At 41.1% G+C, this 14,806-nt stretch overlaps 1 protein-coding gene across 1 annotated transcript in view; it reads right to left on the bottom strand.

Moving 5' to 3' along the window:
- Positions 1 to 4,511: 4,511 nt before the first annotated feature.
- Positions 4,512 to 14,806, bottom strand: part of LRIG3 (leucine rich repeats and immunoglobulin like domains 3) — a 62,318-nt gene continuing 52,023 nt past the window's right edge. Inside the window, exons 13-19 of the mRNA XM_061639872.1 lie at positions 13,453 to 13,773; positions 11,243 to 11,524; positions 10,635 to 11,087; positions 10,259 to 10,432; positions 7,671 to 7,814; positions 6,702 to 6,977; positions 4,512 to 4,986 (exon numbers count right to left, since the gene is read on the bottom strand). Of these exons, the coding sequence (XP_061495856.1) occupies positions 4,739 to 4,986; positions 6,702 to 6,977; positions 7,671 to 7,814; positions 10,259 to 10,432; positions 10,635 to 11,087; positions 11,243 to 11,524; positions 13,453 to 13,773 (1,898 nt within the window). The 3' untranslated portion in view covers positions 4,512 to 4,738. The remainder of the gene's footprint in view (positions 4,987 to 6,701; positions 6,978 to 7,670; positions 7,815 to 10,258; positions 10,433 to 10,634; positions 11,088 to 11,242; positions 11,525 to 13,452; positions 13,774 to 14,806) is intronic.

The raw sequence follows: 14,806 nt of genomic DNA, 5'->3' as shown, positions 1-14,806 counted from the left end.
TATGAGCTCCAGAGCTCGCTAGTGGACCAGCCTGCCAGCAGCCATCTTCCCCCTTCTCCCTGGTCTAAATTCTCCATCTAGAATACTGTGTCAAGTTCTGGGCACTGCACCTTAAGAAGGATGTGAATTCAAAGGAGGGCAACACAGTTTGTCAGTGGTGTGGAAAACAAGTTCCAGGTGGAAAGGTTGTAGTAACCAGGTGAGTTTAGCCTGTAGAGCAGCAGTAAGGAATCTCCATGCTGCAGGCCTAATTTGGGTCAACAGGTCTTGCCATTTGGTCCACATGACTGTTTAGGCCAAGCCGTTTCCACCTGCCCTATACCTGACATATACCATGCCAAGCACCTACAATTCCGAAGTTATTTGCAGTGTTGTGCCTTCGCTGGCTTGGTTTCTAATAACAGAAGTCCTCCAGAGCTATTGAGACTTGTTTTTTTTAATTTGTTCTTAAATAACCTGGATTAGAAGTGAGTTTTCTGCTAGCACCAGATTGTTCGGGGGGTGGGGGAAACTAAGAACAAAAAGTGATGTGAGGAGCTCTAAAGTGATCTCTGCAAACTGGGTGAATCAGCATTAAAATGGCAAATGTGATTCAACGTAAGCAAGTGTTAAGCGATGCACATTGGGGCAAAAAATCCTAACATCACATATATTCACCAATATAGTGAATATTAATATAGGCAAAAACCCTTACGGTTTAAGAACGTATCTATAGCCAATAGATATTTCTATGAAACTTTAAAAATCAGGGAAACTGGGCTGCTCTAGTGAATGCACCAGGAGAGTAGGAGACTTGACCTCCTCTGAGATATTGTACTGCCCTACACATTTGTAAAAATGCAAACAAAACTTGGGTTGGTCTTTCACAGTCCAATCCACTTCCTGTGTAGCTTGGAAGAATTTGGTAACATGTGCCTCTGAGCATATGGTGAGTGGTGGCAACACCTGCCATCTCCAAAGATGGAAATTACATTTTTGTATGTTTGTTGGTGTTCTCCTTACTTTGTTTCTTTCCTGTATTACTTGTTTCTACAGAGAATCTAACCTAGACAATTATATTTCTCTCATTATTCATCCTAGAAATCTATGTGAAATTTATTTTTATTAATTTCAAAGCCTTTTTATTGGTCAATGTCATAGGATGGTGAAGGCAGCCTTTTGTTTCAAACTGGAGATTATGTTCTATTTCTATTTTGGATGCATTAACATTTGAATCTGAAACTGCAGTTTGATGTAAAATCAGACTGATTACAATGTTACTACTTAAGCAATGACTCTAGCTGTTGGAAAAAACAAACTTAGCCTGCCCAAGATGCATGATTTAAGCCTGCTATGTTTAAACCACTCCACTTAAGGAAAGGTGGGCATGGTCCATTAAAAACATGGAGCACACCTGGAATTTTGCTAGAATATATTTCACCTTCCACTGTTTTATCTTGTGCAAACTGAAACACTCCTCATGTCCATTGGAATCTATTCTCCAGAGTAGTCAGTGCCATTATTCCACAATTGTTTTTGGAGTTTTTTTTAGTGTTGCAAAGTGTTGCTGTACTTCACATATTCACAGAAACAGAAGCAAAAGAAAATGATTTATTATAGGAAACTTCACTAAAATTGGAAAGTAAATCAAACATTTAAAGCGACTATCTGAACGATATCAGCTGTCTTATTAATGTTGCTTTCTCCCTGCTAAAACAAGATCAGCACAGCACAGGTCCCATTTCTGTAATATGGGCTGATTGCAGATGTTGCCACCACTCACCACATGCTCAGAGACACGTTACCAAATTTTTCCAAGCTACACAAGAAGTGGACTGGACTGTGAAAGACTAACCCAAATTGTGTTTGCATTTTTACAGATCTGTAGGGCAGTACAATGTCTCAGAGAGGAGGTCAGCTCTCCTGCTCCCGTGGTGCATTCATTACAGCTGCCCAAATTCGCTGCTTTTAAAGTTTGATAGAAATATCTGTTGGCTATAGGTACGTTCTTAAACTGCAAGGTTTTTTTTTTTGCCTATTAGTGAATCTCTCTGCTTTTTAATCCAGAAGGTAAGAAATGCGATCCTGTGAAAATTTGCTGAGAATGGATTGATCATTTGCATGCTTATTGATTTCAGTGGAATTTACTTGCATGTAATCATGGTTAGGATTGGTAAAACTGGCCATGGGGAAGGAGGTGGTGGGAGGAATTGGAAGGGGAGGGGCAGGGGTGAAGGAAGGGGAGGGAAGGGGCAAAAGGAGGTGATGGGAGGGAAGAGGAGGGCAGGTTAGGTTTGATCATTTGCATGCTTACTGAGTTCAATGGGATTTACTCCCATGCAATCATGCTTAAGATAGGAAAAACTGACCATGGGGGGGGAGAAGGGGAGAGGGAGGAGGGAACTGGAAGGGGATGGGGAGGGAAGGGGCAAAAGGGAGGGGATGGGAGGAAGAGGGAAGGGCGGGTTTGATCATTTGCATGCTTTTGAGTTTAATGGGATTTACTCCTGTGCAATTACACTTAGGATAAATGAAACTGACCCGGAGGAGGGAGGGAGGGTGCATGGAGAGAGAAGGGAGGAGATTGGGTGGGTGGGCACTGGGCAGAGGGGAAGCCCCTTTCTTTTCCAAAAGGAAAACAATGTGAACAGTATCATTGCTTTTCAGGGTCCCCCCCCTTTTTAGCAGCTACATGTAGCCTCCCACATAAATGTAAACCAAAGCAGTCCCTGGCCACATCCACACCAAACCTTTATTTCACTTTAGACAGTCATGGCTTCTCCCAAAGAATCCTGGGAAGTGTAGTTATTGAAGGGTGCCGAGAGTTGCTAGGAGATGCTCTGTGCCCCTCACAGAGCTACAATTAGAGCAGCTGACTGTTAAACCACTGTGGCCACTGTAGCTCTGTCAGGGGAATAGGAGTCTTCACAAACTACACTTCCATACTGGAAAGGAAAGATCACCTTTTTTGGAAGTTTTAACAAGGAGAAATAGTGGAGATGGGTGCAACACAGAAGGTAACACAGGTAGGCTTTCCCCACTCCCTTATTGCTGTATTCAAGCCTCTCCCGTTGTTTAAAACCACCAGTGTCCCCCCTCTCATGTGCTTCCATCAATGCTTTACTCACACCTCTCCTGTTGTTTAAAATGGGGTGTGTATGCAATGGGGGTTGCAGAACAGGAAGGAAGAAGGCATGGAAATGACGGTGGTCTGTGTGCATGGGGGAGTTGGGAAAAGGAAGGAGGAGGCAGGAAGAAAAAAGGATGAAGATGAAAATGGGGTGCAAGTGGGTGTCCAAAAAAGGCAGGAGGCATGGAAATAGAAGTGAATAGGAAAACAGTTGTACAAAGGGTCTTAAGAATAGTGGTGGCTTCATAACTGGGCAGAAGGTGAAAAGGGTGCTTAGCAGGGAGGAGGCAGATGCAAGATAATACCATGTGGATGGTCTGTGTGCAAGGGAGGGTTGCAGAAAAGGGAAGGAAGGAGGCATGGACATGGAGAAGGTGAAAACAGGTGCAAAGTGGGGCTGTTGAAAGAAGAGCGAAGTGGTTTCGGAAATGAGGTTGGGAAGGTGAAAAGAATGCTTAGTAGTTGAATGGGGTGGGAAGGGGAAATATAGGGTTGTTATGGCAAGGGTTGGTGAGTGGAGTAAGCAGGGGCACATTCCATACTAGATTTAATAAATAAAGCAAGTTTGACAAAGCATTAAATGGTATAGTAGCCAGTTTTAAAATTGTTTTCAGATTTTCTGCAAAGTTCAAAGATTTTAGATATTGCTACATTGTTAGAGATAATTTGTTTGGAGAAATGAAATAGTTAAAAGAAGAATCTAACATAAAAATGATTCTTTCATATTTGTTCAGTAATACTTTCCAGTGAATCAAGTGGCAGACAATTAAAGTTCCATTCAAATCCTACTTGTGTTCAACTCAGTAAGGCAAACATCACATATGGATGTGATGTTCCTCTGCATGTGCAAAGCTCTGCATGTAATTTGGAACCACTAAAATGAGGCCAAATATGATAGAATTGCAAATACTTGGGAATACGAGCCCTGTTGTTACTTTTGCTCTAGAGAAGCATAATGCATATTGGCGAGACTGGGTAACTCAAAAGTAGTATCTCACATAGAATAATGGAATCTATCTGGAGTAGGAGGCTTACTATAAGCACTATGGGCACTTATGCACTGTACTGCAGACTAATTGGCCCAAAGGGGGGGGGGAACAGAACTTTTTAATTTTTCTGAATATAAACTGGCTGTATTTTTCTTTTTATTACAGTGCTTCAAGCACACAAGACAGCCCAACATTATTAAAAGTGAAGTGGAAATATGACCAATTTACCTGCTTATAACACTGGAATGACCATTAAATGCACACACCTTGAAAACAAAAATTGCACGTGTTGGTATTTGTTTACAACAGTGTAGCACCCATTTCAATAAAATGAAATCTGTCTCAGTAACGAATGCGTAGGTATTATTTACACATTTTTTTAAAAAAGGTACCACTTGGTTAAAACAAAGCTATAAAGTTATTAGAAATATATTCTATTAGGAATGTATAATCTGCATAAAAATGTATAATGTTTTGGCAATAAAACGGAATCCGTATAAAATGTATTTCATTTTTTGAATCATAGCTCTATTAAAAAACAAGTATGGAGTGTCTTCTTCCTCTCCTTTTTAAATAATGTCCACTTTGAGGTAGTATATTCCTTTAGTTCATAAAACAGTTTGAAGGTGAGTGGAGCGAGCTATGTTTCCAACTCAGAAAACTGAGAAGTAGGAGTCCTAAAATTTTCAGCAACCTGTCCGTAAAAAGAGTTGCCACTCTCCCCTTCAGGAAATGTCCTGCCCTTTCTAATATCATCCTCAGACTCTGAGTCAAAGTACAATGATTCACGAGGATGATTTTGTGAGCCTTTTGGTTGCCAAATCGATGGCTGCTTACAGCTTGGGAAGGAATCAAACTGATGTCTCCATATAGGCTTTCCAAATGTTCCTGAAAGAGATAAGGTAAGAGAAAAGCGTGTTTGTCAACTGCAATCTATTAAAAATGGACAAAAAACCCGCAAACCAATGAAATATGTTTAAATCAGATTCACCTTTGTACCTTCGCCTCTGGACACAATCAAATGTTGAAGTGTCAAGCGCTTAGTAATAAATGTGCTTTTAAAATACTGAACTCCCCCGGTTTAACCAGAGGCTATATACATGTGCCTGCAGACTTCCATTAAACATATATCTGGCTGGTTGGGGAATGACATGTATGTGTGATTTCCCAACCCAATGTTGAAGCTGGGACTGCATGCACATGGTTCATTTTAAAAAAGCTGGATACCCACTGCTCATCTGTTTTGAGAAAGAGTGAGGACAACACTTTGATACAGTGTATTGGTGAAAGAGTGATAGACTAGAGAGTCCCGGGCAAAAATCCATAAATTGATAATGAAATGGAGAGAATCATCTTTCAGCCAGACATTTTCTCTATGCCTAGCCTACCTCACAGGATTGTTGTAAAGACAAAATAAGGACGAGATAGCTTTGCATGGTGCTCTGAGCTCCTTGGAAGAATGGCTGGATAAAAATGCAAAGAGCTAATCAATGGGATTCCAGCTTCTTTACTGTGCAGGCCCAGCTGCTATGTGCATGCTTTGCTGGATTGGGGCCAAACAGCCATATTGTGTATGGACACTGATTCTATGCTGTAGGTTCCCAGTGACAGACTTAGTTGCTCATCATTCATTTTCCATCTTTAAATTCTACGGCCTCCCCCCATAGCAATTTAGGCAAATAAAAATGTTAATGTATAACTCTACCATGGTACCAAAGGAGGTCAAATCTTTTAATATCAGTTCAGCTTACTTCCTTTCTTTTCAGGGGAAGGGAAGTTATGCCAGCTCAAAAGCTTACTACTAATAACTCCAAAACAAGAATCTGTTTCCTGTTCAGAAGTATGATCTGAAGCTTTTACAGTGTGATCTTATGTTTACTCAGATGTGACAATCCCATTATGTTCAACAGGGCCTAAGTAACAGAGAAATCCACACTGCCCTCTTGTCAGGCTGGGTGGGGTGTTCCTCTGCCCAGCTCTCCTGGTTGGGCCAGCCTCCTGCTGGCTTCTGCCAGCTTCCCCATCTGCCCACCGAACATGCAGGCAGTTGGTGGACTGCCCAGACAAGCTTTCCGAGGGCTGGTAGGGAGGGTGCACAGTAGGGTTGCCAGTTTCCTGGCCCAAGACTGATCCTGCATCTTTAGGAGAAGAGAAAGTTAGCCAAGTGTATCTTTAGGAGAAGAGAAAGTCAGCCCGGCCTCCAAGAGATCTTCTGTATCTTTAAAAGTTGTGCAGGGGGAAGGGAGAATTCCACCTTGTGGTTTTTCTCATTACGGTGTTGCAAGAACACCTGCACTTGGCTGACTTTCTCTTCTCCTAAAGATACAGGATCAGTCTCAGGCCAGGATCCTGGCACCACTAGTGCACAGTGAACTCGCCCAGGGTCCACTGGATCCCTAACCAGTCTCACTACCGTCAAACAATGGCATAGATCCCCAATGTCCTGCCTTACCACTTTCCACAGTGGCTGCTGTGAGCAGCAGGTCTGCAGATGCAGTGGTGGCCCCATCACTCTACCAAGCTCCAGCAGTGGGTGGGAGTAATTTTGATTTTGCCCCAAGTTGATTTAGGCTTGCTGCCTTACTCAACCATGAAAAACATACCCATGAAGGTGCTACTTGCAGTAAGAGAAGACAGCTCTTTATTTCTGTTAAATTTGCATGCATCCATATTTAGATGTGAGCTTCTTGTTCCACTTTCTTCACTTTGAGTGTAAGCAGAAGGAAGCAATTTATTACTTGGAGGATGTATTCCAGTAATGCTGATATACTGGTCAAAAGGATCTTCAGGTGGGTGGGGACAGGGGTAACATTCCCTTCTCTTTAAGCAGTTTGAATCATAAAAGTCTGTGCACTCCGCCCTTTGATCTGGGTTGCAGCCTTAAACAAACAAAACAACAAAATGAAATGAGATTGGATTAGCTTCACTAAGCAAAGAGACTCTTAAAAAAAGAGAGACAACAATGAAAAACAGTAAACTATTTAAATGCGTGTATAATTAATTACTGCAATGCCCTCTACATGGGGCTGCCTTTGAAGACGGTTCAGAAACTCCAGCTTGTGCAAAATGCAGCGGCCAGATTGGTAACAGGGACCAGACGGTTCAAACGTATAAAACTGATTCTGGCCCGCTTGCATTGGCTGCCTATATGTTTCCGAGCTCGATTCAAGGTGCTGGTTTTAACCTATAAAGTCTTACACGGCTTGGGACCACAATACCTGACGGAACGCCTCTCCCGACACGAACCCATCCATACACTACGCTCAACATCAAAGGCCCTCCTCTGGGTGCCTACTCCGAGGGAAGCTTGTAGGATGGCAACAAGGGAGAGGGCCTTCTCAGTGGTGGCCCCCAAATTATGGAACGATCTCTCTGACGAGGTGCACCTGATGCCAACACTTATCTTTTCGGCACCAGGTCAAGACTTTATCTTCTCCCAGGCATTTTAGCATGTGTTTTTAAATTGCTTTTTAAAAATGTGTTTGTTTTTAATGTTCTTAATTGTTGTACACTGCCCAGAGAGCTTTGGCTATGGGGTGGTATACAAATGCAACAAACAAACAAACACATACCTGTGTGGCATACTTCAAACATATCTGGTCCACATATATTCCCTTTCAAATATATACTTCCTGAAGTTCCCAGATAATGACATAAAAATGGATCTGTTACAGCTTCCAAGTCACTTTCACTGCAGTTATCTACATGACAAATTCCTTTAAAACAGAGATGGCACATGTCAGGTCCCTTTTATTCTTACAATCCATATATGAATATATATATATATATATATATATATATATATATATATATATATATATATATATATATATATATATATATACACACATACACACACACACACACATGTAATAAAAATCTATGCAATAGATGAACTATTTATTGATTTCACAGCAGTTTTATTTTGAGATAATCATTCATTTATTTATTAAGAGTATTTATAGCCTACCCTTTACCTGAAAATCCCAGACATACTGATTTGAGAACATAAGAGATTTTCCACCTATAGTGGCTCCCAGGTTTAGGCTTGTACACAGACTGACTTCAAACTAGACAGCCTCTTTAGATGGATGTAGGATTGACCATGCTGTGGGACATCTCAGCTTTTTGTAAAAACTCCTCTAAATTTCAGAAGCAGCATGAGAAAAATGTGCAAAACCTGCTGCTGTGGTGGTGGAGAGACTCTCCTAAACCAACATTCCTTAAATGGAAGTTGCTGTGCAGCCCTCTAGATCACAGTCATTGCCTCCATTTAAGGAATGTTGGTTTAGGAGATTCTGAGAGCCAGTGTAGTGGTTAAAGTGCTGGACTACAACCTGGGAGACCAGGGTTCGAATCCCCACACAGCCATGAAGCTCACTGGGTGACCTTGGGCCAGTCACTGCCTCAGCCTCAGAGGGAGGCAATGGTAAACCCCCTCTGAATACCGCTTACCATGAAAACCCTATTCATAGGGTCACGGTAAGTCCGAATCAACTTGAAGGGAGTCCATTTCCATTTTCAGAGCAGGAGAGGTGGATCTGTATCCCTCTAGTTTTGCTGGACTACATCTCCCATATTCCTTGATCATTGGCCATGCATACTGGGGCTGATGGGAGTTGCATTCCAGCGACATCTGGGGGGCCACAGGTTCCCCACTTTTCATCTAGAGTATAGGTAAGCAAAAATGGCTGCCAAAAATGTTTTTCTGTTGTATCTCACAGAAACAGTAAGTGAATACAGACTTTGCCTTTCAGTCCTGGGCCCAGTGCTCTTCAACATTTTTATTAATGACTTGGATGAGGAGGTACAGAGCATGCTTATCAAATTTGCAAATGATACAAAATTGGGGGGCATAGCTAATACCGTGGAAGACAGAAACAAAATTAAAAGGGACCTTGATAGGCTGGAGCATGGGGCTGAAAATAACAGAATGAAATTCAACAGGGATAAATGCAAAGTTCTACACCTAGGAAAAAGAAACCAAATGCACAGTTATAAGATGGGGGATACTTGGCTCAGCAATACGACATGTGAGAAGGATCTTGGAATTGTTGTTGATCACAAACTGAATATGAGTCAACAGTGTGATGTCGCTACAAAAAAGGCAAACGCTGTATTAGGCTGCATTAACAGAAGTATAGGTTCCAAATCGAGTGAAATATTAGTTCCCCTCTATTCAGCGCTGGTTAGGCCTCATCTTGAGTACTGCGTCCAGTTCTGGTCTCCGCACTTCTAGAAGGATGCAGACAAACTGGAACAGGTTCAGAGGAGGGCACCAAGGATGATCAGGGGACTGGAAACAAAGCCCTATGAGGAGAGACTGAAAGAACTGGGCATGTTTAGCCTGGAGAAGAGAAGACTGAGGGGAGATATGATAGCACTCTTCAAGTACATGAAAGGTTGTCACACAGGGGAGGGCCAGGATCTCTTCTCGGTTGTCCCAGAGTGCAGCACACAGAATAATGGGCTCAAGTTGCAGGAAGCCAGATTTCGACTGGACATCAGGAAAAACTTCCTGTTAGAGCCATACGACAATGGAACCAATTACCTAGAGAGATAGTGGGCTCTCTGACACTGGAGACATTCAAGAGGCAGCTGGACAGCCATCTGTTGGGAATGCTTTGATTTGGATTCCTGCATTGAGGAGGGGGTTGGACTTGATGGCCTTATAGGCCCCTTCCTACTCTACTCTTCTATGATATGGAAGATGGGAAAGCATTTCAGCTTGGAATAGAGATGTTTGATGTTGGGGAAAGGGAGAAAAGAACTTCTCTGCCTGCAGCAGGCCTCAGTTGGCTCCCTAGCTGAAGACACCTGGCAGCAATTTGAGCACTATTAATGTCACTGACCAGTGGTTGAAGAACTTGGCTCCAGGTGTAAAATTAAAATAAAAGGCAGGACAAGAAGAATCTCAGAGTAATTTCCTGGAAACATTCCTCAACCAGAGAGAAAAGCATTAGTGTGCTTTTGTATATGAAGATGTTCTACAGAATGCTACAAAATGACAAATGTTTTGAATACCCTTTTGGGATAATACTCATCAGTACACAATTTTCTCCTCAATAGAGTCTATCTGCCAAAAAAGCTACCTCCATGATTTAAGAACAATAGTGCTTTCATCCGTAGCCTTCAAATGGTACACTTCTAAAATATTTACCACTGCTATCTCTTTGTTGTAAGAAATATCCTCCCATTGACGATGAGGAGGAGGAGGATGATACAAAATGATATTGGCTTCCATTCTCTGATAACCCATATCCATCTTGTCTTTCAGCTAAAGTTCCTTGGGATGACAGATAGCTTGGAATATCAGCAGGCAGATTTGTCTCATCTGTGATTTAAGCAAACACACAAAACTATCAGTATCAAGATTCATTGCAGCATTTTAAAGCTACATGGGGCAGATTTGAAAAGTTATTCGCTCTTCTGAATATGAGTCAAGGGACACAAATAAGTCTGGGAAAAAAACCCTGTAGGGTAACCACAAACATATTTTGAGTGTGCTCTTCAGCGCCAAGTTTCAGTTTACACACCTGTGTTTGTGATGCTGCAATCTTCATTCCTTCTCCTTGTGTGATATATGATGACCACCCACACAAGGGAAGTGCCCACCACACAGCATACCACAGCTATGATCACAACACCCACAGTGGCCCATCCATCATCATCCAAAGTTGGGACAGCATTCTGAGGAGAATCACAGGTTGGAGTGGGAATTACACTGAGGCGAATGTTGCCTCTCTCTGTTCCAAGAGTATTAGACATTTCACATGTGTACTTTCCAGCGTCTTCAAAGTCTGTGTCCACAATGATAAGCAACTGATTTCCTGCAGCAAAGAAATGTCTCTCTGTCACCATTAAAGTGCTGTCATCTTTGGTCCAGTTAAGTCGAGGTGGAGGGCTACCACCAGCAATACACTGCAAGACTGCAGTTTCACCTTTTGTCACTGTCCGATCAAGCAAGGGCCGCAAAAATGAGGGTGTTTCTGAAGAAACAAAGCAAAAATATGAATGTTACCAAGTCCAAAAGTATCTTCAAAGCTTTAATCATCTGGTCAACAAGCATCCATTCCCTGCCAAAGGCAAAACAGTGGGTTACCAATCCCCCCATGTTCACTTGGCAAGTTAGATTTTATCTTACCTAATACTGTTAAAGTTGCATTAGCAGAGATGCTCCCAGCAGTATTTTGAGCTGTGCAACTGTAAACACCAGTATCCTCAATTTTGACATCCACAATAAAGAACACATCGTCCTCAGGCATCACATGCATACGTCTCTTACGTGCTGCAGGAAAGTCAGTGCCACCATCTTTCTGCCAAGCTATCTGGGGGACTGGGTGACCTACTGCAGCACATTCTAGTCGTGCCATCGCCCCTGCACGGATGGTAAGGTCCATGGGCATCTTGGTAAATGAAGGAAGCACTACAGAGAACACAACAAATGCAAAAAGATACAAGTGATTCTTGTTAAGTAGTAACCAGGCAATTGCTTTCAGTATGCCCATACGCTACAAGCAGAGTCAGTGTCACCCTCAATTCATGGACATTTCCTCCATTATTTGCCCTGCTCTCCAGGGCAATTCAGTCTAGATATTTTAATGCCAAATTCAGAAACAAACATCCACAAGCAACTTTTGAAATAAGGTGTGATTTAAGGAAAATCTTAACACATACTGAACCATCTTTTCCTCATTCCTAGTAACAGCAGCATAATGTTACGCTTGTAGATGCTTGCTACACTATCAGTTCTGTTGCTCCTATATCATCTTTTTTAGGGACAGATGAATATTGGTTTCTCTCAATTTATAATCTGAAATTTGCCTCATTTATTCATCTGTTGTTTTTAATAAATGTCTGCATGAAAATGTGTATGCATTTCTTATATACACATTTTTGCAAGCAATAGCATGTATTTTTGTGCACATTTCCCCCCATACACACATTTTGTATTTTTTTATTATTCGAGAGATCCATCACAAAATCTGGAGATGTGTACATTTTAAAGGATCACTGAATTCTGGTTTACATATTAGTTCAGGAAATATGAATTAGGAAGGCTCACATTAAAATGGTAACAGAAATAATTTCTCCCCCGTCTCTATTTATGATGCTGTATTTAATTTAATTTTATTGTTTTATTGTCTGTCACTCCCCACCCCCCATCCACAGCTCATATTCTTTATCTGGATATATCTTGACTGTCAATTGTTTGAGTCTTTGATGGAGCAAATGTAATCTAATTTATGGAAATATTATTAGCATGATAATATACGCTGAAATAATGAAATGTATATAAAGATACAGTGAAAACTCCTATTGGGGAGGAGTATAAGTTTTGATACTTTATGTTATGTTACTCCTTAAAACAATAAAAATATATTAAAAATATAATTTATGGAAATCATTTCTAAAGAACCAAGTAAGTCAAATCGTGTTTGAAAAGCTCTGATGTACTAAATTCATTAAGGCACATATATGAAGTAATGCTATTTTAGACAACACTGTATAGGGTCACACTTCAGTTCATGGTTGACTCTGGGGTTTTACCCTTCTGTTAATAAAACCTCTTTTAATGAAAACTGTGCCCAAATATTCTATCTCCAGCAGTTTAACAGATCATCCCACTCTTCAAGTAAATTTACCAGGGCTGCTTATTATAACCACAATACAAGATAAAAGAACAGTATGAGAAAAATTAAAAGCAGCAAGTATGACCAACATAAAAGGCCATTTTGGGTTTTTTAGGCCTTTGACTGATCTGCTGTGGGTTTCTGTCAGTTTTATCTGGGTGCTGTTATTTGCAATCTATTGTGAGGTTTTTACTGATTTTTTATTATTTAAAATAAATAATTTACATTATTTTTGAGGGCCTTTCAGAATGAACAAGCCTTCCCAAAGAAATGTACTCTGAAATAAAGGCTTGTTCATTCTGAAAGGCCCTCTTAAAAATAATGTAAATAAATAACCCAATATGCTTTGAGTTAATAGGCCTGAGAATTTTTTTTAAAGCCTTTGCCTGGTACCAAAAGAAACACAGTGTACACATCAAGAAAGCATTCCAGGGGAGATCATTCTACAGATGGGGTGCCATCACTGAGAAGGCTGTCACTCCCCAGTTACCACCTGCTGCACCACATTTGATGAACATCTGGAGAAGAGCCACTGATGCCTAGACTTGTAGTTTTTCTGCATTTAAAAAGAATGTTTTCACATTTGTTCTACATATGTCCATATAGGTCAGCCAACAGCATCTAAACCTCTAGTATCCAAACATTCTGGGTACAGCCTTCTGGATGACATTTTATATCATATGTAATTTGTTTAATGTACAGGTAATATCAAGATGCTTACTGTTCACTGTAAGTTTAGCTTTGACAGAATAGGAAGAGCCAAAGTGATTTGAAATAACACACTGGTATTTCCCCTCACTACTGAATTCAACATTGCGCAGCCTAAGAATGGTGGTGTATTCCATCACTTCACCGCCCTGTGCCCTGAGGTGCGCATAATTCTCCATTTCAGCATCATGCAGCAAATCATTGTCTTTCTTCCACGCAAAAGTCATTGGGGAATCACTGCTGCTGGCAGCTGAACATATAAAACTTAAATTGGAACCTTTGATTGCTGACTGAGTTTCAGGTTGGACAGTTATCTGTGGCTTTGGAAAATCATCTGTAAATGTAAGAGCAAAAGAAAAAAATGAATTGCAAGAATATGCTCAGATGATTGCTTGTCACAGACAAGAGCGAGAGACCAGACTAGTAAAGCTTGTCATTATACATTTGAACAAATCAAGCAGAGATATAATGCAGTTTTCCAATCTGCCATCTATACCACAGATGGAGAGCTTGTGGCACACTCCAGATATTTGTTGGACTCCAACTCCCATCATCCCAGACTATTTACTATGGTGGATGGGGCCTGATGGGAGGTGAAATCCAACAACATTTAGAGGGCTGTAGGTTCCCCATCCCTGATCTAAATGGTACCATTCAAGAATATTTTTACAAATAACATTTGACTAGAGCAGGGATGGAGAGCCATTACTGGACTACATCTGCCATAATCCCTGACTATTGGCAGTGATGGTGGGGCAGGGACTAATGGAAAGTGAAGTCTAATGATATGTTGAGCAACACAGATTCCCCATCTCTGGTCTAGAGAATCTTAGTTTATATCCTCATCTTGGCACTGTCCTTCCCCAAGTAAGGAAGCAGCACACATACACAAAATGATCTTATATTGTTTGAATAGAGCTGGACAGGCATGGGGAAGCAAGCAGACACCTTCTATTCCCAATAATGCTGCTTTGGCATGCAATTGTGGGTAGGCGAGAAAAAGAGAGAAAGATAAATAGGGCTCTATATAATCCCACAGGGATTTCTCCACACATGGGCACTATGTGCTCACATGGGAAATGATTGTACACTGATCACTATAACATTTTGACCAATCAAATGATGTTAGCATTTTTCTCAAAAAGCAGAAGTACATATATGCATTTACCTGGCAGTTGAGTCCTTTCAACCCGACAGGACTTCTAAGTAAACATGTGCTGCCAGTTTCCAGCACTTGTCAGCTAGTGGCTTTGCACTCTGACAAGGGAGTATGAGGTTGTGTGTTAAAAGCCAGGTTCCTGGCATGCTGGCAGGTTTCATTATGGTAACTACTGTGACTTCCATATTGCTTTTTCACCTTTGAGTTG

The sequence above is a fragment of the Rhineura floridana genome, chromosome 8 (genome assembly GCF_030035675.1).
Source record: "Rhineura floridana isolate rRhiFlo1 chromosome 8, rRhiFlo1.hap2, whole genome shotgun sequence".
NCBI classification, from domain to species: Eukaryota; Metazoa; Chordata; class Lepidosauria; order Squamata; family Rhineuridae; genus Rhineura; species Rhineura floridana.
Note: the sequence above shows the minus strand (reverse complement) of the source record. Positions and strands in the feature narration are given on the sequence as shown.